Genomic DNA, 24885 nt, shown 5'->3' with positions numbered 1-24885 from the left:
GACCTCAAACCATCCGCTGAACCCGGCCTCCAAGTAGCTGGATTACAGGAGACGCCACGCTCCCGGCCGACAGACTTTGTCATATCGGGGATTCTGTAGTTAATTTTTTTCTAGGTCAGTGAACATTTTATTCATAAAAAGAAAAATTGTTAGTTGAAATGTAAATACATATTAGATTATTTAAAAAATATTTAAATCCTTTATTTGTAAACTAAATATTATAATCAGGAAAATACTATATCAAAAAAGTCGCTCACTTGACTTCTGTGATTACATACACTTTTTTACATGACTTATGTATTTGCAAATGAAAAAACTTTTGTAGTAATTTTTTAGACAGAAAGTAGTTTTTTCTAAATAATATGTACTTATGTGTTAGAAAAGGTTAAATACATTTTGTTTAGGTAAATTATTATTTTGATTTAAATCGTAACTGTAAGTTGCCTACATTTGGCGCAACTTCGACTAATGGACTCATAAGCTCTGACGTCACAATGGGCGGGAAAACCTTTCAAAAAACTTGTAATTTCTATTTCCTTCCTCTGAATTTGTCCCAAAAATATTATTTTTTAATTATTTGAAAAGTAAATAAGGCTTTTAGTGATGAACATTCAATTGTGTGTGATTGGTATTATTTGTTTTTCGTGAATTTGTAAGGTAAGAAGATCAAAGATTTACTCTCAATGTGCATGTTTTAAGGTTATGTTATTGTTTGAATAAAATAATAAACTTTAATTATTTTTTACAGTATTTCAAGGTATCTTGTTTAAAGTTAATCAATAAATCATTGAATTTATTTACGAAGTTGAAAAGTATTTAAATTAATAATTTATTTTTTTTTAGGTGCCAGCGTTTATCCCCTAAAAGACTAAAGATATTCCTTTTCTCATAGTTTAGGTATTTAATAAGGACAGTTATTTTATTATTACATCCATCTAATTAATAAAATGGTTATGTGCTTTGCTCCAAGCTGTAAACATGATAGTGAACAAAAAATGTGCAAGTTTTTTGTATTCCCTGCTGAACTATCGGAAAGACAGAAATGGATAAATCTCATAAGGTAATAGTTGTTAGTTTGTTGTAATATTAGCTTTGTTCACAGAGGCAGTCCATGACTGGTTTCTGACTGATTCGCATGCGCAGTTCTGTTTTCAAATGCTGGAAATCGGAACTGTGCATGTGAATCAGTCAAAAACCAATCATGAACTGTCTGTTAACAAAACTATTACTTCTTAGCCTTCTATCATACATGTTTGAACATGGGCCTCTTCCAACTCCTTCCATCAGTCTCTATCCTGAGCAACATATTTCCAATTTGTTCTGGCTATTCTTTTAATAGACTTATTCACGTAGCATGCCCCTACTAAAACCATAATAAAGATGCACTAGAAATAAGCAAACCAAGACACGTTGAATGTTACAAGGAGCACTCCCAAATCATGATTTACAATGCATATACATTATACATCATAGGTGTAACCTGGGGGGTTTTGGGAGTTATAATCCTCCCTCTATTGGGATCTACTTTGAGCTCTATACGCTTTACGCTTAACTCCATTAGGTGTTGTTGACAAATCAAGCCATTTTGAACCCCCCCTTTGTAAATCATGATTTACATTGAAAATCATGATTCGGGAGTGCTCCTCGTAACATTCAATGTGTCTTGGTTTGTTTATAACTAGTGCATCTTTATTTTGATTTTAGTGTAGGTAGATATATTCCTGGACTTGTTTGATCTCACTACCATTTATATGACTGGGATCATCAGTGTTTGTCATTGTTTTTGTTTTTCTCATATTCATTTTAGGCTGATGTATTGGGAACTGCCTGTGAAATCCTCCATCATAATTTGCAGTTCCTCGAATGTACTCGCTATAACCACAATGTCATCAGCGAATATAAGGGGATTTAACTTGTTGCCATTAATATTAATGCCGTAATTTGACCAATTTGTAGTTTTGAAGACTTTAAAATTTGCAAAAAAGCATTCGCAAATATTATGTCTCCTTTTCTTACTCATCTCTTAATGGGGATGGGATTTGTATTTTCGTCTAGTTGTACTATCATAGTTGCATTTTCATATACAGTATGTCCCTGTAAGTTGTATCCATATGGAAAACTTTTTTATTATAAATTTTACGAAAAAAAGTTATTTTTTATAAAAAGTTCTGCATGGTCCAAAACCCAAGATGCAACCATCAGATATCAAATTTTATGAATTTTATACGAGGTATGTCGAAAAGTTTGAATTTCACTCAAGAGTAAAGTAGCTTTATTTTTCACAATATTGAAAATTGCTATTATGAAAAGTTGTTTGGAATTAAAAATTATATTCTAATATGCAATTGCATCCTTCTAATTGAAAAAAAAATTTTTGAAAAATTATGGATACTTAACTAACATTATTTTCAGTTATTTCAATTCTGATAACTCTTTTATTATTAATTTTACGAAAAAAAAGTGATTCTTAATAAAAAGTTTTGGATGGTCTAAAACCTAAAATACAACCATCTTATATCAAATTTTATCAATTTTATACGAGGTATGTCAAAAACGATAAATTTAGATCAAAAGTAAAGTACCTCTATAGTTCAGAATATTTCAATTAGAAGGATGTAATTACATAGTGAAACATTGTTTTTAATTCTAAATAACTTTTCATAGTAACAATTTTCGATATTGTGAAAAATAAATGTATTTTACCTTTGAGCGAAATTCATTTTTTGACATACCTCGTATAAAATTGATAAAATTTGACATAAGATGGTTGTATTTTAGGTCTTAGACCATGCAGAACTTCTTATTAAGAATCACTTTTTTTCATAAAATTAATAATAAAAGAGTTATCTGAATTGAAATAACTGAAAATAATGTTAGTTATCCATAATTAAAAAAAAAATTCAATTAGAAGGATGTAATTGCATACTAGAATATAGTTTTTAATTCCAAACAACTTTTCAGAATAGCAATTTTCAATATTGTGAAAAATAAAGCTTCTTTACTCTTGAGTGAAATTCAAACTTTTTGACATACCTCGTATAAGAATAACTTTTTTTCGTAAAATTAATAATAAAAAGTTTTCCATATGGATGCAACTTACAGGGACATACTGTATATTGTGTAGGTATTAATTGTCTATATCTCGAATCTATTCTACAATTATTATTAATACAGTACAACCTGCCATATCCGGACCTGTCATATCCGGACGGTTCTGCCGTCGGGATCTACCGAAATCTACCGAGAAAGGCTGTCCTGCTGTTGGACAACGCACCCTCTCATCCCGACCCAAAAGAACTAAAAGATGGCGAAATAATGTATTATAGAATCTATAAAACGTGTCTATCGACGAAAGTTATTGATGGCGTTGATTACTGGAATGTATGAAGGAGAAAACGTTTCAGAGATTATAAAATAAGTGGTCTAGATATCCGGATTTTTTCATATCAGGATCGGTCTGTCGCCACATTGATCCGGATATGGCAGGTTTTACTGTAGCTTGTTATATGACTCACATCTAGTATTAAATGGCTTTTCATTTGCTTTGCTATCAATGTTCTCGTTATCAGCAGATGGTCTGATGTACTATAATCCTTTGTGGAAGCCAGTCTATTCAACCAGTTGGTAATTGCCCATTTTGTAGATCAACCAGTTGTTAATAATTCTCATTTCAGATTTTCTGTGATTGTCTTTTCAGATTTATATTATGTACTAGTACAGTAGGAAAAATGAAAGATTACCTATGAACAAACAAATAAAACACGCTGTATTTTTCTGTCACCGTGTCACCAAAAAAAATTGGCCAACGCAAGTACATGTAATAATTAAATAAGCTGTTCTTATAGTAGTGGTACTAGTTCATTATTTTCTTTAACATAGAAAAGATGTCGCTCATGGGTAATCATATGATCGCTCATGGGTAATCTTTTATTTTTCCTACTATATCTGTCATGATTGTGAAAAATTTAAAATTTAATAACAATTATTGTGGTATGTTATATATACAGGGTGTAACAAAAATACAGGTCATAAATTAAATCACATATTCTGGGACCAAAAATAGTTCGATTGAACCTAACTTACCTTACTACAAATATGCACACAAAAAAAGTTACAGCCCTTTGAAGTTACACGATAAAAATCGATTTTTTCTGATATATCGAAAACTATTAGAGATTTTTTAATCTCTAATATAGTTTATAGACAAGTGGCATTCTTATGGCAGGAACATTTTAAAAATAAATTATAGTTGAATTTGTGCACCCCATAAAAATTTTATGGGGGTTTTGTTCCCTTAAACCCCCCCCCCCCCCCCAAACTTTTTTGTACGTCTTAGTTAAACACAATATTTTTAAAAGTTTTTTGCCTCTTAGTACTTTTTGGAAAAGCTAGTTTTTATCGAGATATTTTGAATAATTGTCAAATCCACCACATATTTGTATACTGTTACGTACGATTGTAGAGACCTGGTAATAATATGATTTTTTTTATAAATTACAGTTTGAGGTATATTTTGAACCATATTAGAAAAGAAGCCACATCTCGATAAAAGGTGCCTCATCCGAAAAATACTAAGAGGCAAAAAAGTTTAAAAAACACCCTGTTTAACTAATGGTACCGCAATAATAGTTTAATTGGAACGTACACAAACATTTGGAGGGTTTAAAGGTATAGAACCCCCATAAAATTTTTATGTAAACATATTAAAAAAGAAGCCGCATCTCGATTAAAACTGGTTTATCGAAAAAATATTAAGAGGCAAAAAAGTTTTAAAAACATTGTGTTTAACTAAGGGTACCACAATAATAATTTAATTGGAACATACAAAAAAGTTTGGGAGGTTTAAGGGAACAAAACCCCCATAAAGTTTTTATGGGGTGCACAAATTTAACTATAATTTATTTTTAAAATGTTCCTGCCCTAAGAATGCCACTTGTCTATTTTCATTAAAAAATCTGTAATAGTTTTCGATATATCAGAAAAAATCGATTTTTATCGTGTAACTTCAAAGGGCTGTAACTATTTTTGTGTGCATATTTGTACTAAGGTAAGTTAGGTTCAATAGAACTATTTTTGGTCCCAGAATATGTGATTTAATTTATGACCTGTATTTTTGTTACACCCTGTATAGACCGGTCACTCTAGTAGAGTATTGGTCGCTCAGGTTCATGAGCTCTTTAAATCCATTTCATGTGGTGGATTGGTCCGCATAAGCCCTCTTCATTATCCTTTATAGATTTTCGTGTTTTTTTGCTTTCTCTGTGATCTGTTTCCATTCTTTCCTATTCTGTATTTTTCTCTCCAGCCTGTAATTTCCATATTGGATATATCCTCTCGCAGTTGATCTTCCCATCTTATTTTCAGTCTTCCTCTAGGTCTGTTTATTACTGGCGTCCAATTTGTTATCTGCCTAATTAGTTCATCCACTCCTCTTCTTTGGATGTGGACCAAACCATTTTAGTCTTTGTGCTTTAATAAATCTCACTATGTATTCTCCTTCCATTAGATTTCTTATTTCGTGATTCATCAGAATTCGTATTTCTCCTTGATCTGTTTTAATTGGACCATGTATTCTCCTCATAATTTTTCTTTCTATTATTCTCAGTTTTTCTTCATCTTTTTTTGTAAGGCACATTGTTTCTGCTCCATAGGTGATGACTGGTCTAATTGTCGCTCTATATATCTTTGTCTTTGTTTTCTTGCTCAGGTTTTTATCTTTAAGTAGCTTGTGGTATTTCCAGAAGTATTTGTATGTTACTTGGGCTAAAATTAATTTTAATTAATTAACTTTTATTTTGGTCTGTTTTAGAAGAGAAAATGAAGAACCATCTCAAGACTCTTTAGTTTGTAGTTGTCATTTTGTGGACCAAGATAGGAAAAATAGACCTACAATTTTTGAGCGTTCCTCCTTAGATGAAGGGACAACTTCATCTTCCATTGATATTGTAGATGAAAGGGCTGGACCTTCAAGAAATAGTCCTGAACCAGGTCCACCCACATCAATGCACACAGAGGAAGTGGCTGGATGTCTGCCAGAAAAAAGTAATGCATCTGTAGATGCAGAAAATCACTTTCTCAAAGAAGTAAATCAACTAACTGGAAAATTGAAAAATCTTTCATGCCGGTTTAGTTTTGAACAAATTAAAAATAATGATGCTCATGTTGAAATGTATACAGGAATAACGTCCAGTGCTCTATACTTAGTAGTATTTGACCTTATGAATAGTTTTGAGTTAAATTATTACGAAAAATGGCAAGTAACTAGTTTACCCAAAATTGACCAAATGCTAATGACACTAATGAAATTAAGGTTAAATTTACCACATGAAGATTTGGCGATAAGGTTTAATTGCAGTACAGCCACTGTCACCAATACTTTGATGACATGGATATATGCATTGCATGAAATTTTATTTAAACATCTTATGGACAAGATACCCAGCAGAGCAAAAAATCAAATAAGCCTTCCAACTGTCTTTTTATCATGTAGAAATTGTAGAATAATTTTAGATTGTATAGAAGTGCACACAGAAACTCCTACCAATTCGCAACAACAACAATTAACGGACAGTTCTTTTAAAGATTGTAACACCTGGAAAGTTCTTGTAGGAGTAGCACCGAATGGTGTCGTCACATATGTCAGCAGTGCATATGCTGGACCCGCTTCTAACCGTGGCATTGTTGAACACTGTGGCATCCTAGACCAAATGGGCTATGGTGATGTTATTGTTGCTGATAAAGATTTCTTGTTACTTAAAGATTTATTGCCTAAGGGGGTAGACTTACATATTCCCCCTTTCCGTATGCAGCTTACAGAGGCACAGGTGTATGAAACAGAAATACCGAAACTTATGATCCCTGTAGAGAGGGCGATTCGAAGAATAAAGTGTTACAATATATTACAGCAAATTCCAAATTTTTATCTGCCCCAAACATCAGTGATAGTTCAGTTATGTGCTGCTTTAACGAATTTTCTTCCTCTTATTATAGACGATGAGCAGTATTACTCATAATGTACTTAATTGGTGTTGGTAACAGGGTATAATGAGAAAGAGGAACTAATGAAAAGGTGGAAGGAGTGTTTTTAAGAGCTCTTAAACCCAGAAAAAGAACAAAACCAAGATGAAGAAATAATTCACCATATAGCAGAACAAATAGTTGAGTAACCAACATTGGAAGAAACTGGGAAACCATTGAAAAAAACATCTAAAAAATAAAGCAACTGGAACATATGGAATAACTGCAGAACTGAGAAAAAGTGGTGGACATGTGTTATGGAAGCGTATCCACAAACTAATGTACCGCATATGGACACTAGAAGTCATCCCAGAGGATTGGAAAGTAAGAATCAAATCATATTTCCTATGTACAAGGGGGGAGACAAACGAATTGGCGAAAATTGTAGGGGCCTAACAGTTTTAAATTTTGTCTACAAGATGTTACCAGGAATTATATACAACTGCCTGGAATCGTTTTCGGAAGAAATTATTGGTGAAACCAATGTGGTTTCAGACCAAAGAGGTCAACTATACAGGGTGATTGATTAGTGGGGTAAAGCTAAATAGATGCGCTATAATAATAGATAGCAATAAAAGTTAATAACAAAAATTTTAGCCACCTTTGAGCTTTACATTACAAAATTAGATAAAATGTTACAGAGTGTTCGATAATACAGTGGCAGATCAAACTTATGTTTTTTTAAATGGAACACCCTATATTTTATTTTATATTCAAAATCCTGTTAACTTCTCCATCACAAAAATATAAAGGTTTGTTATGTTATACAGGGTATTTACAAAGTTATAACCAATTTTATATGAAAATCGGAACAAGTTCAACTCCCTGTATAAATAAAAATAAGCAAAACAGCAATGGTTTATTAATGCCATATTTTTTACGTATTGTCAAAATTTTCAAGAATGATTGATTTTGCTAATTTTCTTTATATCAAATACAGGGTGAGTCAAAACGCAAGTACATTATTTTCTCAGTAATTTTAAATGGAACACCCTGTATTTTATATCACTATTGAAAAGAACCATTACCGTACTTTTATTTTTAGATAATATTCCCTATGTCGAAATTTATTAGTTTTCGAGATATTTTCATTTTTCAATAGACCAGTAGCGTGGCTACCCAAATCACCAGAATTTAATAAAAAAAAACAGTAAATCCTTTATAAAAGGTATATTTAAAATCCCTAAAATGGGCTACATCACAATCAGAACTAGTTTTCGACTGGTTTACCAGTCATCATCAGTGCTTACGTGAAGTTTACATGCTAACCACCAAGATATAAGTTTACAAAAATATGTGGGTCAAAGCCCTATATACGTGGTCCGTTAAGGAAACATCGGTTAAAGATGCCAATTAAAACATGGATGTTAGAAATATTTTACCATTGTGCCCTAGGTAACATCTGAGCTGTAGTGTGACTTGATTACATGGTGGAAGTCAGGTAGAATGATGACTTCCACTACTTGCTACCTGACTTCCACCATGTAATAAGTTACACTACAGCTCAGATGTTACCTAGGGCATAATGGTAAAATATTTTTAACATCCTTGTTTTAATTGGCATCTTTAACCGATGTTTCCTGACAGACCATGTATATAGGGCTTTGACCCACATATTTTTGTAAAATTATATCTTGGTGGTTAGCATGTAAACTTCACGTCGGCACTGATAATGACTGGTAAACCAGTCGAAAACTAGTTCTGATTGTGATGTAGCCCTTTTTAGGGATTTTAAATATACCTTTTATAAAGGATTTACTGTTTTTTGTATTAGGTACATGGTATACAGCGAACTACAGGAAAACTTTTTCCTTGTGGACTTTTTAGAATTTAATAAACTGGACTGATCTTTTTGGGGTTACGTTAATAATGAAGTTTATAAAATACCTCCAACAACAAGGGATGAGATGAAAAATAGAAATGATTCGTAGAGTAAGTAGCTCATTCAATGATCGTTTTTAGTCGTTCATAAATGTGTTAGGAGGTAATTTTGAACACCTTATGTAATTAAATATTAAAAATATTTTATTAAAAGTAGCTTCTAATTTTTTCAAACATGTTTTTTTGCAAAATGTATTACTGATAAATTATTTTTCGTTCTTGATTTGTTACATTGTTACTTTTACATACAAAAGTAGTGTTTAATTGTCTTCACAAAATGTTGTAATTTGTGTTTGGGTTTTTTTTGTAAAATTTATACGCTCTGAGCTTCGCTGGTGTCGTTCCTAGCGGACTACTAATTCAACTTTCACCGGTAATTTTTAAATTTATTATTTAATTGTTATCGCTTAATATTTACAACGCAAAAAAGTAATTAAATTGTAATCGATTTTTGACGTTCTGTTGATAAAATATGAATTTCTTACTTCGGATACTTTCACAAGTATCGTGTAGATGGCGCTAAGATTAATAGATTAATTTATAGTTACATATTACGGAACATTAAAAAAACTTAAATTCAGTATTTAAAACGTAAGTATATTTAAGATAAAAATATATACCACAGCTTTGACCAACTAATATTTTTTATAATTAATGTTTTTAATTTTAATTTTAAATTAATCACTTTGACATTTATGTCAAATTTCCGGTAAAGATTTACAGGCTTGCCACTACTGGCGCTCGCGAATTTGTAAATATCCCCTCTACGTACGAGCTCTAGCGTATTAGGTACTAATAAATTATTTTTATTTCTTTATTTGCTACATTGTTACATTGATTACCAGATTGATAATGTAATCGTCAATTGTCAATTCAGTCATGGCTTACTTAAAATTTAGATAAATTTAGACAACTAAAATAATTTGCTCTGAAAAATGAAAATATCTAGAAAACTAATAAATTTGGACATAGGGAATGTTATATAAAAATTAAAGTAGGGTAATGGTACTTTTCAATAGTACATTAGAAAATTAGCAATGTCAATAATTATTGAAAATTTTGACAATAAATAAAAAAATATGGCATGAGTAAACCATTGCTGTTGTGCTTATTTTTATTTATACAGGGAGTTGAACTTGTTACGATTTTCATACAAAATTGGTTATAACTTTGTAAATATCTGTATAACATAACAAATCTTTTAACTTAACAAATCAAATGTTAAGAGTTATAAATGAAAAATGTGTTGAATGTAACATACCACTTTACAACTTATATATCGATTTTAAACAGGCGTTTGGTGGAGTAGATAGACAAAAGATGTTAAAGCATCTATCTTGAACAACTCATTAATGTATTCTGTCCATCTCTTTTTTTAATTTATTTGTATGTTGGAACTATCATGTCTGTTATTCTTCTATTTTTGCACATCGTCATTTTATCCATTCTTCTGTCTCTTGCTTAATTTTGTATTTTATTAGTTTTTCCATTTTTCTGTACATCTGATTATCTTAGTTTTGTTTAAGTTTTTCTTACATTAAATCTAGAATTTCTTCTGTTATGAATTGTTTCTTTTTGGATTTGGTTGGTGTCATAATTTCTTTTTTACTTGTACTTATCTATTTCTGTCTTTATTAATAACTATTTTATATTCGTTTCAGTATTTTGTAGAATTTTTTTTAACATTCATTAATCAATTATTGATTTCATCTGTCAGGTGTTTTCGTACGAGTGGGTTTCGTAATTTACTTACATCGATTTGTGCTAATTTTTGTGCGATTTTAAGCCTAATATGTAGTTTTGTCTTCTGAATCCAAATCTGAAAACGGCATTTCGATATCTCTAACCGTCTTCGAGATAATCGACCTCAAAGTCTAAAATGTGACGTCACAATCCTTTTATTTTCTGCCGACACACTACACGTCCAGCTGAAATCGTTGCTAGTAAGTAGGCTAGTTTTTTAATCTGAATTTGTTAAGCAAAGCATAGGTTATTTACATTATTTGAGTTTGACGCTTAGTGAATGTCAAACTAAATTTTAAATAAAGTATTAATAAAATACGTGTCAATGACATTTGATAGTGAATTTAATTATTATATAAAATAAATACGATGTTTAAACATACAATTTGAGTATATGAAAGCAATATTTTATTAACAATTTTAAAAAAGTTTATACGAGTATACGGTCTCCCCTTTAATGGGAGTACCTAATGATAAATAAACTGTTCCATTTGTTATGAAATGAAAATGTCGGTTCGCTAAACTCAAACTATTTTTGGCCAATTTTGTCAAAATTGGCAAAATTACTAATTATTGTTTAATAATTATTAACTATTTAGTAATTATTTTTTTTGCCAAATTGGCAAAATTACTGACTAAAATCACTAGCCAGTTGTGTCTGAGTTTAGCGAACCGACTATATGAAATGTTGTTTGGAATAAAACATTATGGTCTGATATGTGCAAGTACATCCTTCTAATGGAAAAGAATATTTGAAAATTTTTCTCAAATTATGGATACCAACAACATTTTCATTTATAACTCTTTTATTTTTAATTTGACGAAGAAAAGATATTCTTCATAAAAAGCTCTTCATGGTCTAAGATTTATGATGCAACCATCATATTATATCAAATTTTATTAATTTTATACGAGGTATATAAAAAAAGAATGTGTGTGTACTTTGTACGCACGTAAGAAGTTATACTTCTATTATGATTTCAACGAAATTAATATACTTTAAACAGTTTTTTTATATTTTTTTACATATTAAACTAATTTTAATACTTACTACTTATCAAAAAATTTTATTAAAGCAGTGCCAAAAATTAAAATAATAAAAGAATAAAACAAACACATTGAAAAATGCCACAAATGATTTCTGAACAATGTAGGAAAAATTTTTAACTAAATACGTATTTTCTGAAAAAAAAATTATATAATAAATAAACTTACAATCATAAAATGTATAAAAAAAATAAAGATTTCCATTGGGGTTTGAACCTGCTTATCAGCGCAGTTAGTATTGAAATTCATTCACCTTAAACCTTTACCCACGGAGACCATGTGTCATCATGTGCGAAGATCATCTAAATAAACGGATTAAACTTTTGACGGTTCTAAATTTAACCAAATTATTTTGATTTTGAATTGAAATTATTTAGAATTGAAAGAAATATTACCATACAACAAAACATAGAGTAAGAAAATAATATATTAGGTGAATATTGATAGAAATTTTGATGCTAATCAAATTATGTAAATCAAAGCATTACATACTATTTTGGTAGGTTCTTTTTAAATTTTCCAAATATGTAGGTAGGTACCTATCAATTTTTTATTAGGATACTGAAACATTTACAATTATTACGTACCTGTCGCTTTTAAAAACTATTTCAAAAGTCACTACAATATTATAAACTTTTTTCTCTGCCATCACAACAATAAAAACTAATATACACAACATTAATTTGTTTATCCAAAATCTCCATATTGAACAATTATTGACAGATGATTTTAACACCCAATCAGATCTCGTATAACGTTTATACCATACTGTTTGTGTGCGCATGCGCGCAGTATTATGAAATTTTACTCTTAATCGCGCCTAAAGAAGTATAACTTCAAAAATATGAATTTCGATCCTTATAGTTCACAACATTTAAATTAGAATGATATAATTGCACATTAAAACATAATTTTTAATTCTAAACAACTTTTCATAATAGCAATTTTCCATATTATGAATTAAAATACGTAAATAAACACAGTTTTCGTTAAGGTAATGCTCGCATTTTCAGCTTGTTTGATGATATAATTGTGTTACTATATCTTTGTCTAATAACCGTCTATTGGAGTGTAACAATTCTCTTCTTAATCTGCTGGTTGCTTCCATGTATATAGTCTTCTCTTTGGCAGTTTAAACAATGTACTCGCTCTAGCTATAACAAAATTCTTGTTGTGTCAAAATTTGATATACCTATCACCCCTGTCGTTTCTGTTTCCCAAACCGTATCCTCCTGTATATTATTTACTTCTTCTTCGCCAACCTTTACACCGTTGAAATCTCTCATTATAATTGTAACATTCTGCGTTTTAATGGATTTATAAATAATAAATATCATTTCGTTGTGAACCGAAAGAGCCGTCTTACTTTAGTTAGTTCAGAGGGCGCCAAAAGCACTCTAGTTAGTACCCTTATTGGGGTTTCTTCACAGAGCGCATATTTGATTCTCTGTGAACAACTAAAATTCAGGCCGCCAGCCTAGGTCCACAAACGAAAGATCATGATGACTATTGATGCCGTGGCGGCATCTGCTAAATACAAACGAAAGTTTTACTTCCAATAATAACAATATTGAAAATAAAACTTTATTAGAACTAATCTTTTGGTTACACCATTCGTGGCTTCTAAAAGGCAATTCGTTGGCTTGCAATTTTTAGAAGCCACGATTGGTGTATGTAACCAGAACATTAGTTCTAATAAAGTTTTACTTTCAATATTAACAATATTGAAATACATACTTTCAATATGGTTAATATTGAAAGTGAAACTTTCGTTCGGATCTATAAATATTTTCATGTTTTCGTAGAAAGTTTCAATACCACTCTTTGGTTTTACCCGAAGTTGTATTACATATTACATAACGTAATGTTGTTTTCACCCAATTTTGAAAACTTTGAATTATCCACGTCCGTCTGTCTGTGATCACAACTCCTCCGTCATTATACCACGTAGAATGACAAATGAGATGTCAAATGAAAGCTTATAATCCAATGATGGTACTAAAGGTGAGAAATTTGACCTAGGCTGTCTGTCCGTCCGACCGCGAATATAACTCCTCCGTCATTATACCAGGTATAATGACAAATGAGGTGTCGAATGAAAGCTTATAATCCAAGAATGGTACTAAAGGTGAGAAATTTGATCTATGACTTCTGGTTTTAGAAAAGCAACCATAAGTACTGTGTTAAAGTCACCGGAATAGTAAAAGTGATATATTATTCGACGCGCCTTCGCAAGACGAGAATAAATATATACTTCTGGTTTCATGACTGTCTGTCTGTCCGTCGGCGAATACAACTCCTCCGTTATTAATATCTACAGATAGAATGACAAATGAGGTGTCGAATGTAAGCTAACCCAATGATAGTGTTAAAGATAAGAAATTTGACATCAGATCTCCGTTTTTCGGGTTGCAACCGTAAGTACTGTTTTAAAGTCACCGAAATAGTATAAGCGATATATCATTCGACGTGCCTTAGCAGGATGAGAAAAATGGAAAATTTTGGTTTCAATATTATTTCCGGTTAAAAAGTTCTAACCAGAAGTGCCATTATCGCCGCAGAAATAGTACATGTAACACATCAATTAAAGCGTATTGAAGAGTTCAAATATCGACTTCCAGTTCTACTTTCGATTACTTTGGGTGAAAACCTAGGACTTACGAAGTCCAATTACTTGTTTATTTTGAATTTTGGGTTTGTTCTTCTTTAATCGTATGAGTATAATTATGTTTCAGTATGGGATGAAATTTACTACCGCTTCATCAATGTTTTATCCCGACACCACATCCTTGTGAACTTTCTTGACTTCTTGAATAATACATTGTGGGCCAAAGAAAACAGTCCACCTCGATATTTGGAAGTATTTATTAGATTTTAAGGAACTGACGAAACAGGTCGATTTTTCATCAAATCAAGGGGGACACATTTTTACGGTACACGCTGTTATTTGTCAACCCCCTCCCTTCCACTTCCCTCGCACCTTATTTTTAAACAGGGAATAGGGGTCGTGTGCTAGCTCATTTGAAAGGTTATTCAATTCTCTCTTCAGTAATACTAACATTGACATAATTATTTATACCAAGAAAAAAATATTTTAATTAAATTAATTGGCACAAAAAAAAGAATGTATGTAGGTAATTTATTTAATTCAAAATACATACATTCTACTGCTGTCACAAAATAGAAAAAAATGTTTTTTGATAAATAAACATTACCTTTCGCTTAATTTGAATGTTCAAGCTGCCACTCATCTGCCTCTTGGTAGGTTGAATATTGAATTTAAGCAACAAACAATGTTTATTTATCAATTAAACATTTTTTTATGTTTTCTGTCAGCAGTAGAATGTATTGTGAGTTAAATAAATTACATACATTCTTCTTTTTGTGTCAATTAATTCAATTCAAAATAATTTTTCTTGGACACCCTGTATAAATAATTGTCAATGTTAGTATTACTGAAGAGAGAATTGAATAACCTTTCAAATGAGCTAGCACACGACCCCTATTCCCTATTTAAAAATAAGGGGTGGGGAAGTGGAAGGGAGGGGGTTGCCAAATGACAGATGTATGTACTGTAAAAATGTGTCCCCTTTAGATCAATAATCGACCTGTTTCGTCATTTCCTTAAAATCTAATAAATACTACCAAATATTGAGGTGGACTGTTTTCTTTGGCCCACTCTGTATAATGTTTTACATAGTGTTAATTTTTCTTTTTCCTCAATCGGGCCATTGGAACTAATGCAATTATTACGATGTGATTTACAACTGACGCTTAAAAAATAGATTGTATTTTCGTTTGTTTTTTATCCAATTTTTAAATGCAAACAACTTCAAGATAAATCAATCAAATACAAAACATTTAAAAAATATTTATTCACATTTTACAATTAACTTATACATAAAATATATAACATGTCATTAACAAAAAAGATGCTTAAATTTTCACAGCCTCTTAATCTATTTCTCTCAATTTAATTTTATTTGAGCTATTTCTAGTGAGAAGTAAGAATTTTTGTGTTGCATGTTAGGTTTTCCTGCAGAACACTAGAAAATTAAAACAACTAGATTAATAGAAATAATTTTTTGGCATCATTTTGGTACCAGTAATTCTTGAAGATATTAATTGACGATACGATATTTGTATTAGTGGTTGAGTATTTCTGGACTTCCTCCATTAAAGCAAATTAAAGCATTTACCTTCTGCTAAACCATTCCCATTTTCTGTTATATTTCAATACTCCAACCAGCCAATACCAACTAATAATAAATACTTGTTCAATTGAAACTCATCTTTGATCCCGAAAAAATTTACTCGAATAATTCTTTTACGTCATTTTGTAGTTATTCATCCGACAGAAAACGATTACCTTTTCAGTGGCCCAAAGATGTGAAAATCACAAGGGGATAAATTGGGACTGTAGGGCGGATGCCCTAATATCGTCCATCTTTTTCGTTATAGATTTTCTTTAATTACTTTGGCAACATGTGGCTGATCTGTTACGGTTTTTTTTTAAACCTTCACAATTCATTTATATATTATTATGTTAAATTGAAAGATATTTAAATACTTTCAAACCCCCTGGTTACGCCTATGGTACTTCCTATAAAACAGTTGGTTCGTTCGCAAAAAGGTTCCGTTCTGTTGATTTGTTTAGGAATGGTTTGAGATTCTAGAAATATGCTGTCTTTCTCTCGTTCACAGGTTGTCACGTAACTGAATCAATTAGTGGTTCCGTGCTTGAATGCTTCGTCTGAGTTGGAACTCAGATGGAATGACAGTAAGGACAGTGCTAGGATTGCAAAATTTAAGTTGTGTTTTGCTGATCCAGATTCATCCGTCATAAAATAGTTTGGTTTTACGAAAAACCATCGTCTAAGACGGATTTGAACCTATAAATTTTGTGTGCGGATGAATAATTTCGGTTTAGTTACTGTGCCATAACCTCGGCTTGAGACACATGAGTATCTTAAAAGATTATACGTCCTGTGTTTTTACCTGAGGTTTTATGTGGCCAACAGATAGGGATTGTCACAGGACCTTTTCTCAACCGCAGATGTTGGACAAGCCTAGTAAAGACACAGGACGTTAGTCCAAGCGTACAACAACGACCAAAACTATTGATTATAGTATAGTCTTTTAAGATACTCACGTGTCTCAAGCTGAGGTTATGTCACAGTAACTAAACCGAAATTATTCATCCGCACACAAAATTTGTAGGTTCAAATCCGTCTTAGACGATGGTTTTTCGTAAAACCAACCTATTTTATGGCGGATGAATCTGGATCAGCAAAACACAACTTAAATTTTGCAATCCTAGCACTGTCCTTACTGTCATTCCATCTGAGTTCCAACTCAAACGAACCATTTAAGCACGGAACCACTGATTGATTCAGTTACGTGACAAGAACCTATGAACAACCTGTGAACGAGAGAAAGACAGCATATTTCTAGAATCTCAAACCATTCCTAAACAAATCAACAGAACAGAACCTTTTTGCGAACGAACCAACTGTTTTATAGGAACTACCATAGGCGTAACCAGAGGGTTTTAAAGTATTTAAACATCTTTCAATTTAACATAATATATAAAGTAATTGTGAAGGTTTAAAAAAACCGTAACAGATCATTATCGTGCAGAAGAATGACACTATCTTCAAAATTTAAGTTGTGTTTTTTAGGCAAAAAAACACAAAACCGTGCCCAAATTTTTAGGCGTGGGTAGCTTCTATAACAATTTGCCGATATCTTTCTCGATCTTGTGCGGCATGTAACAATTGATCTGCTGATAAGCCAGTCCATTGACGAAGGTTTCGGAGCCATGAATATTTCTTCCGTCTTTTTCCGTCGATCTTTCCATTGAGTATTAACTGCAGCATCCTGTATCTGCTACCTCTCATTATATGCCCCAGATATTTAAGTTTTCTCTTTTTTATCATCTTGGTTAAATCACCTTCGCGTTGACCTACTCTGTTTAAGACTTCTCTGTTTGAAATGCGTTGAACCCAAGATATTCTGAGCATTCTACGATACGACCACATGTACACATGTATACGACCACAACTTGATTCTTAGTTGTAAGAGTTCAGCTGAGAGTTGCTCAGAATAGACAGAAAGTTTCATAAATGCTCCTCTTGCAATTTCTATACGAGTTTTAATTTCTTCATCCGGATTGAGTGTCTCGTTTATCCAACATCCTAGGTATTTAAAATGGTTAACTTGTGAGACACTGAGGTGAGAGAGTTTATCTGGACGTCTTATTCGTCGCCATCTTAAAAATTTTTGACACCATTCTTTGATAGTTGTAGCAAAGCAGCATTTTCCATACACTACTTGCATTCGCGTATGAATTTTTAAAGCCTGCAAACATTCAGTGCTGCCTCCTTTAGTAGAGGTTAGCGACTACATTGGCAAATCTGTCTTTATCCAATCTGGCTCTAAACAAAGTTGTTGAATCAACACCGGTTCAATCTCTGTTATTTTTAAGCCATGAAATCTGGCGCCTACCGGAATCCCACTAGTGATGTTACATTACTTAAAACCACAGTTACATACAAATGGTATGAACTGGTCAGTTTGACGTTTACAAACATAACTAACATTACAAAACGTCAGTTGAGTAATTACAATTGCATCCAAGGCTAACCTTACCAAAGGTGCATTTCAATTGAACAAGCATATAAAAACTCAATAATTATGGAGGTAACACTTTATAAGGATTGAGGATACCGTTCGGATCCATTAAAGCCTTGAGCTGTTTCATTAGAGCTATTGCCTCTTTGGTTTTAGAATAATGGATGTATTTCGGTTTTCTGAATCCAACGCCATGTTCAGCGCTAACACTGCCCTTGTATTTGGCTGTGACTTCGTAAATATAGGGCTCAATTCGCTCTAGAACTTCTTTTGTAAATTCATGAACTGAAATGTTAAGATGTATGTTTCCGTCACCTAAAAAAAAAGAAATTGTAGATAATGCCTGTAAATATTTAATATTTTTTTAACTATGGACTAGGTTATTTAATAAGTTTGTAACTATTTTTTTATAAAAGTTTAATACAATAATAAATTTGAAATAAAACTTTTAAAAATGAGTTTTTATGATTAACATATCGAACCTCCAACAGAAGACGGTAGTAAAAAATCAATTGCAATAGAAACAGGAGTGCAACCAGGCGATTCTCTGTCAACCACACTATTCAACGTAGCAGTAGCGGGAACAGTCAATGCCAGCGGAATTAAAGGAACTACAGTCCACTCCTCAACACAAATAGCACCTGCAGATGATATAGTTCTTATGGAAAAAGACAAGGAAATATTAAAAGAAGCAGTAACTAGCAAAAAAAAAGAAGCTAGCAAACGAAGCACAGAAAAGAGGTCTAGAAGTAACGAAGGAAAAACAAAATATCTACTCCACTCTAAAAGAGAAGATAACAAAACGAGGGAAATCAGATAGAAAACTACACTTTTGAAAGAGTTCAACAATTTAAATATTTGGGAGTAATTATTGTGAATGGCAAAAATAAAAAAAGTGAAGAAGCAGCGGAACGAATACTAGCAGGCATCAAAACATACTGGAAATATCATAGGCTAATGAAGGACAAGAACTTTTAGTCCAAGAGGCAGCGCTGAAAAATCTCTGAATTTACTAAAGCTTTGAGCAGCTTCAGGTAATATTAGAAGGCAAAATCGAAGGTAAAAGGGGTATAGGAAGAAAGAAAAAATCCTGGCTCCGAAACATCAGAGATTGGACCCACACAACAGGGAATGACTTAATCCATCAAGCCCAGAACAGAGAGAAATTTGCCATATTGATCGCCAACCTCAATAAAGAAGGCACTTAGGAGGAGGAGGAGATTTTTCACAGTTGATTACGTAGAACAGGGGTTACTGAGAGGGTATCAAAGTTGCTTTCCTATGAAGGTAATTAAATCCATTTACTAAGGCTGAAAATCAGTACACACATTCTAAATTAAATATAAATAAAAGTTATTATAGTCGGTCAGCTGTATGACGGGACAGAGCCGGTCGGTCGGCCCCAATGAATGTACAGGGTTATTCACCATATTTTGACCCCCTTGTAAACTGCTTTATTTACAGAATTAGAAAAAAATGTAAAATACAAAAGTTATTCAACTTTTAAATTATGATTTTTGAAGTTATACTTCTTTGGGCGCGATTTCATTGAGGGTGAAATTTTATTAATCTGCGCACACAGGCAGTATGGAGTTGGTTACTAAATGTTTTAATTTATGTATTTATCAGTCCAGAAAAGGTGTGGACAGAATATATTAGTGTTTTTAAATATATTTTTCTACAAAGGTGTTAAAAATGCAATTTACAGCACTCCATAGGAGCGTTAAAAATGCTACTTTAAAGCACCGGTGCTTTAAAAGTTTTAAGGCACTGCAGTTAAAAGTGAAATTGTGAACGTCAAAATATTTATATTTCATTTATTAACATTAATAGATATTAATAATACAACTTGCGCAATTTGAAAAAGGTGGTTTAAAATTTAATTTAAACTGTATTGCATTTTTAACACGTTTGTAGAAAAAAACTATTAAAATTTGTTAGAATTTACAAAAATAAAAGTAGATGTTATTCTGATTTACGTATTGACAGTATAGGCAGTTTTGATGTAATGTCAAGAAAAATATAAAAATGGAATGTCAGTCAAGTTCAAGTAAAAGTTTTGTAGGTATTGTCCTGTAATTGAGAATGAATAAATTATAATTGTTGATATATAAGACGTTTGTAGAAAAAATATTGTATGATATAGGTACCTACGTGTTAAAAAGTACATTTTTAAGGCACTCATGTGAATTGCAGAATGAACGAAGCGAATCTTTCACACGAAACTTTCACATACGTGCCTTAAAATTGTACTTTTACCATTTTTTTTTTTTTTTTGAAAATGGCTTTGACAGAGCCAATTAGCCAGACTTGTTTGTGATTGATTGCAGATTCATAGTCATAAATTTCTTATAAACATAACTTTATAAACATAACTTTAACATTTATATCATAAATAACTATTATTTTTGTGTATTTGGACTTTCTCGGGAATAAGATAATAAGTAATATTTAAAGTATTTTATAATTCACTTCGTCTGTTTGTCACTATGTCTGAGAAATCTTGTAGCCCGGATAAACAAAAGGGTATAGCTCAGTGGTAGAGAGTTGGACTGGAGATCAAGAGGTCCCCGGTTCGACTCCTGGTGTTTTCTAATCTTTTTTTAATTTTTGGTATTGTTTTAATAAAAATTTTTGGAAAGTAGTAAGTAAAAATTAATTTAATCTTTAAATAAAATACAAATAAACTGTCCGAAAGTATATTTATTTCATTGAAATCATATTTAGAAGTATAACTTCTTACGTGCGTACAAAGTACACACACGTTCTTTTTTTTACATATATATCGTACTAGTGACGTCATCCATTTGGGCGTGATGACGTAATCGACTATTTTTTTAAATGGGAATAGGGGTCGAGTGCTCATTTGAAAGGATATTCAATTCCCTTTTCAGTAATATAAACATTAACATGATTAATTATACAGAGTGTCCAAAAAATTTTTTAATTAAATTAATTGTTTAATATATAATTCAAAAAAAAAATTTTGGACACCCTGTATAAATGTATAGTACTGTATAGTGAATTAAATAACCTTTTAAATGAGCTAGAACCCCCATACGCATTTACAAAAAAAATTGATATATATATATATATATATATATATATATATATATATATATATATATATATATATATATATATATGTCAAAAAATCATAATTAAAAATCGAATAACTTTTGTATTTTACATTTTTTTCTAATTCTGTAAATAAAGCACTTTACAAGGGGGTCAAAATATAGTGAATAATCCTGTACATTCATTGGGGTCGACTGACCGGCTCTGTCCCGTCATACAGCTGACCGACTATGATAACTTTTATTTATATTCAATTTAGAATGTGTGTACTGATTTTTAGCCTTAGTAAATGGATTTAATTACCTTCGTAGGAAAGCAACTTTGATACACTCTCAGTAACCCCTGTTCTACGTTTCGTAGACCGACCGCAGTATGTTTCTCTACACAATCACAGTAATCAACTGTGAAAAATTTAGCTTTAGTAAATTCAAAGAGATTTTTCAGCGCTGCCTCTCCGTCATTTTCCAGAAATACAAAACTGAAAATATACAGAGTTGCAATCAGACCATTAGTTACATACCAGCTGAGACAATGTGCCACAGAAAAAGAAAAATTAATATCAGACGAATTATGGGCAATAAAAGAATGGAAAACGGAGTAATGAAGGGAGAAGATATAGTTAGATTTGTTAAAGCCTAGAGACTAAGATAGCTAGGATACATAGAGAGAAGGAAAAACGATCTGCTGATTAAGAAGGTCACTAGAAACTGAAAGACCCAGAGAGAGATGGGAGAACCAGATCATGAGGGGAGGGACATCCAAAATGTCTGGCTGATGAAGTACTTCTTAACCGGCAGAAACTTAAAACAAAAGGAAAGGGATCGGAAGTAAGATTGTTGATATTGCTGTTGTACGTTGTTAGTACAAGTTTGTACTTAATGCAAAGATAGATACTTACCAACATGTCCGTAGCCGCATACTCTAAATGATAGATCTCCCAGTCTTTCTCTCATGATGGGAACTAGCGAATAGAAGTGTTCCGTGGGAAGAGAAATATCGTATTTAAACACATATCCATCTCTTGTAAGCGATTCTGTGATTCTCTCCCTCAAATCCCATATGGTCTAAAACATTTAGATTATATTTAATTCACCTGTTGTTATTGGTTTATTGAGGTATATTATGATTCATTCACAATTTTATTTGTTATTTTTATGCATGGCTAAAACAGCAAATCTACTCAGATGTAAATTAGACCTGGAGGTTCATATAATAGAACAAATAATGGAGTTTCATCATCACACTATCTAGCTACGAAAAGCTGGAAACAGAAGTGGGAGATAAAGTGAATAGAGCAAACAGAGTCGCATGTTACCTGAATGAAACAATATGGAGAAATAAAAATATCAGAAAAAAAATGAAAGGCAGAATTTACAAAACCTGGAAGACCTAAAGAATCGGTATCTAAATCGTAGGAAGTTATGTACATAGTTAAAGGCACTCATCATTATCTTTGCCCTTAGCCCTATGCGGTATTTGAAGACCTCACCAGTTTCATGTAAATATGGCAGCTTTCTTGATCAAACATTGAGAGATTGTTTTATTTAAGGTCTTGATGTGAGTGTGGTGCAAGTCATTAAAATTTGAAGAAACGTGTCAGGAGGCAAAATATGAAATATCGGCAGCAGAATCCAAAGTAGTCTTCCTACCAAGTTAAAGCACCAAGCACGTCAGCTTTGAAGAAAAGTCAACCAAAGTTCAAACAGCGTTTAAAGCAGTCAACTAAGTGCACAAAATAATGATGAAGTCAATTACAAAGAGTGTTTTTAACGACGAAAAAACATGTACTGCAAAAAACTGGGAATAACAACTTCATGTAAACGTAAAATTCGCTCATTCATTCACTGTAGACAGAAATCAATATGATAGGAGTTCTTTACCATCAGCATTAAAGCAGCGTCTGCTGCATTATTTGTGTAGAGCCGCATGACAAGAATGACAAAGGAGGAGCTGTTAGGTAAGTGCAATATAAAAGTCAAGGGTTAAGCATCTGAGCTTCACAACAACTTGAGTCAGTAAGACATTTCGTCAGCTTGACAGAAAATCACATAAAATTACAAGTATGTACCTACACGTCTTTTTGCTTCTTTTACACTAGATATCAATATTTTTAAATTAAATGTTCTCTTTTAAAGCGCCCTCTCCTCAATGAAGGTTAGCTACTACAATTGCAAACTCTTCTCTGTCTTGCAAACTGTTCAAAATTTAGCCCTGTCCATTGCCGGATGTTTTTTAGCCACGATAGTCTTTTCCTTCCTAGTCCCTCTTTCCCCCGATATTTCCTTTTACTATTAGTTGAGCATATTCTTCTTCTTTTATATAGGCAGTACTACCTGTTTTTCTTCAACGGTGTCTTTCATTCTGCCCCTAAGTTGTCATTTCATCTTTTCCTTGGGCGTCCTATACTTCTCCTGCCTAGCGGTGACTTGTCCCTGGCTATTCTTACTATCCTTGATTCACACATCCTGCTTATGTGCTCATTCCACTCTTCTTTTCTGTTCTTTATCCAGGTATTTATATATTGTCTACCCCACATATGCGTCTGATTGAGCATATTGGTACTTATTATTTCTCAGTATGTGGCCTAGGTGTGATGTTTTTCTAACTTTCACTGTGTTGAAAAGTTTTCGTTACTTGCCTATTCTGTGCAGCACTTATCCGTTTGAAGTATGCAACGTCCATAAAATTTTGAGGATTCTCTGGCAGATCCACATTTCAAAGGCTTCCAATTTATTTCGGTTGATGTTTTAAGGGTCCACGTCTCAATCTCAACTGCATAGAGAAGAGTCGACCTGACGTAAGATAAACATAGTCGAATTTTGAGTTTTATTCGAGAGTGACGTAGCAGTCTTTTGATTTTTTCGAAAGATTTTCTGACCTGTTCGATTCTAGATCGGGATTTAGGCTGATATCAATTAAACATCCCAGGTAGTTGAACTTGTTGACCTGTTCTAAAATGTGCCCGTTTATTGTGCAAGGTTGAGGTACATTTTGGTTTTTTCGGATTGATATAAATATTTTTAAATTAAACTTACCTTCATTTTACTAACTTCATTAGTAGTTGTTCCATTCATTACTAATCCCTTTGCCATTATATTTTCTAAGAAGTTGTTCATTTTTTGTTCGTCGTGTTCAGCATTGCTACCGTGGGTTTCGATCAACATATGAAAAGGATAAGGCTCAAATGGTGGTTTAACGTTAAGATGAGTCGTTACCAGATCTAAGCTCAAGTCGTCTATCAGTTCACATGATGCCAGGATTTCTCCCAATTCTTCTCGGGCTTTTCTGAGAGTTTTCAGGACATCTTCAAAGGTATTTAAACCTAAAAAAATGTGAATCAAACATAAAGTAAGGTTAGAGGAACTGTATTTCACAAAACCAAAGCAGTGATGAACTTTTACAGACAACAGAAACAAATATGACGAGACCATTTTAAAATTCTGGATAATATCTTGGTCCTTCGCAATGTGAGGTAGTATTGGGCGG

General features: G+C 32.2%; 2 protein-coding genes across 5 annotated transcripts in view; one reads left to right on the top strand and one right to left on the bottom strand.

Moving 5' to 3' along the window:
* Positions 1–501: 501 nt before the first annotated feature.
* LOC114342190 (uncharacterized) lies at positions 502–8175 on the top strand. The gene is made up of 3 exons (XM_028292980.2): positions 502–657; positions 844–1060; positions 5810–8175. The coding sequence occupies exons 2-3, from the start codon at positions 948–950 to the stop codon at positions 7011–7013; spliced, it is 1317 nt and encodes a 438-aa protein (XP_028148781.2). The 5' UTR covers positions 502–657; positions 844–947; the 3' UTR covers positions 7014–8175.
* Positions 8176–15544: 7369 nt separating this feature from the next.
* The window catches only part of LOC114342188 (D-2-hydroxyglutarate dehydrogenase, mitochondrial), a 201249-nt gene continuing 191908 nt past the window's right edge, over positions 15545–24885 (bottom strand). For all 4 annotated transcript variants that reach the window (XM_050655653.1, XM_028292979.2, XM_050655654.1 and 1 more), the window contains 3 exons: positions 24435–24721; positions 22298–22463; positions 15545–18636 (listed from right to left, as the gene is read on the bottom strand). In XM_050655653.1, coding sequence (XP_050511610.1) covers positions 18383–18636; positions 22298–22463; positions 24435–24721 — 707 coding nt within the window. In that variant the 3' untranslated portion in view covers positions 15545–18382. The remainder of the gene's footprint in view (positions 18637–22297; positions 22464–24434; positions 24722–24885) is intronic.

The sequence above is a fragment of the Diabrotica virgifera genome, chromosome 7, assembly GCF_917563875.1.
Source record: "Diabrotica virgifera virgifera chromosome 7, PGI_DIABVI_V3a".
Taxonomy (NCBI): domain Eukaryota; kingdom Metazoa; phylum Arthropoda; class Insecta; order Coleoptera; family Chrysomelidae; genus Diabrotica; species Diabrotica virgifera.
This window is presented reverse-complemented; position numbering and strand designations above follow the sequence as displayed.

What these genes read in the sequence shown, in the direction of transcription:
- LOC114342190 (XM_028292980.2), top strand. Translation starts at nt 948, where the DNA reads ATGGTTATGTGCTTTGCTCCAAGCTGTAAACATGATAGTGAACAAAAA. An exon ending in AAATGGATAAATCTCATAAG is followed by an intron (nt 1,061 to 5,809) that starts GTAATAGTTGTT and finishes GGTCTGTTTTAG; the next exon opens with AAGAGAAAATGAAGAACCAT.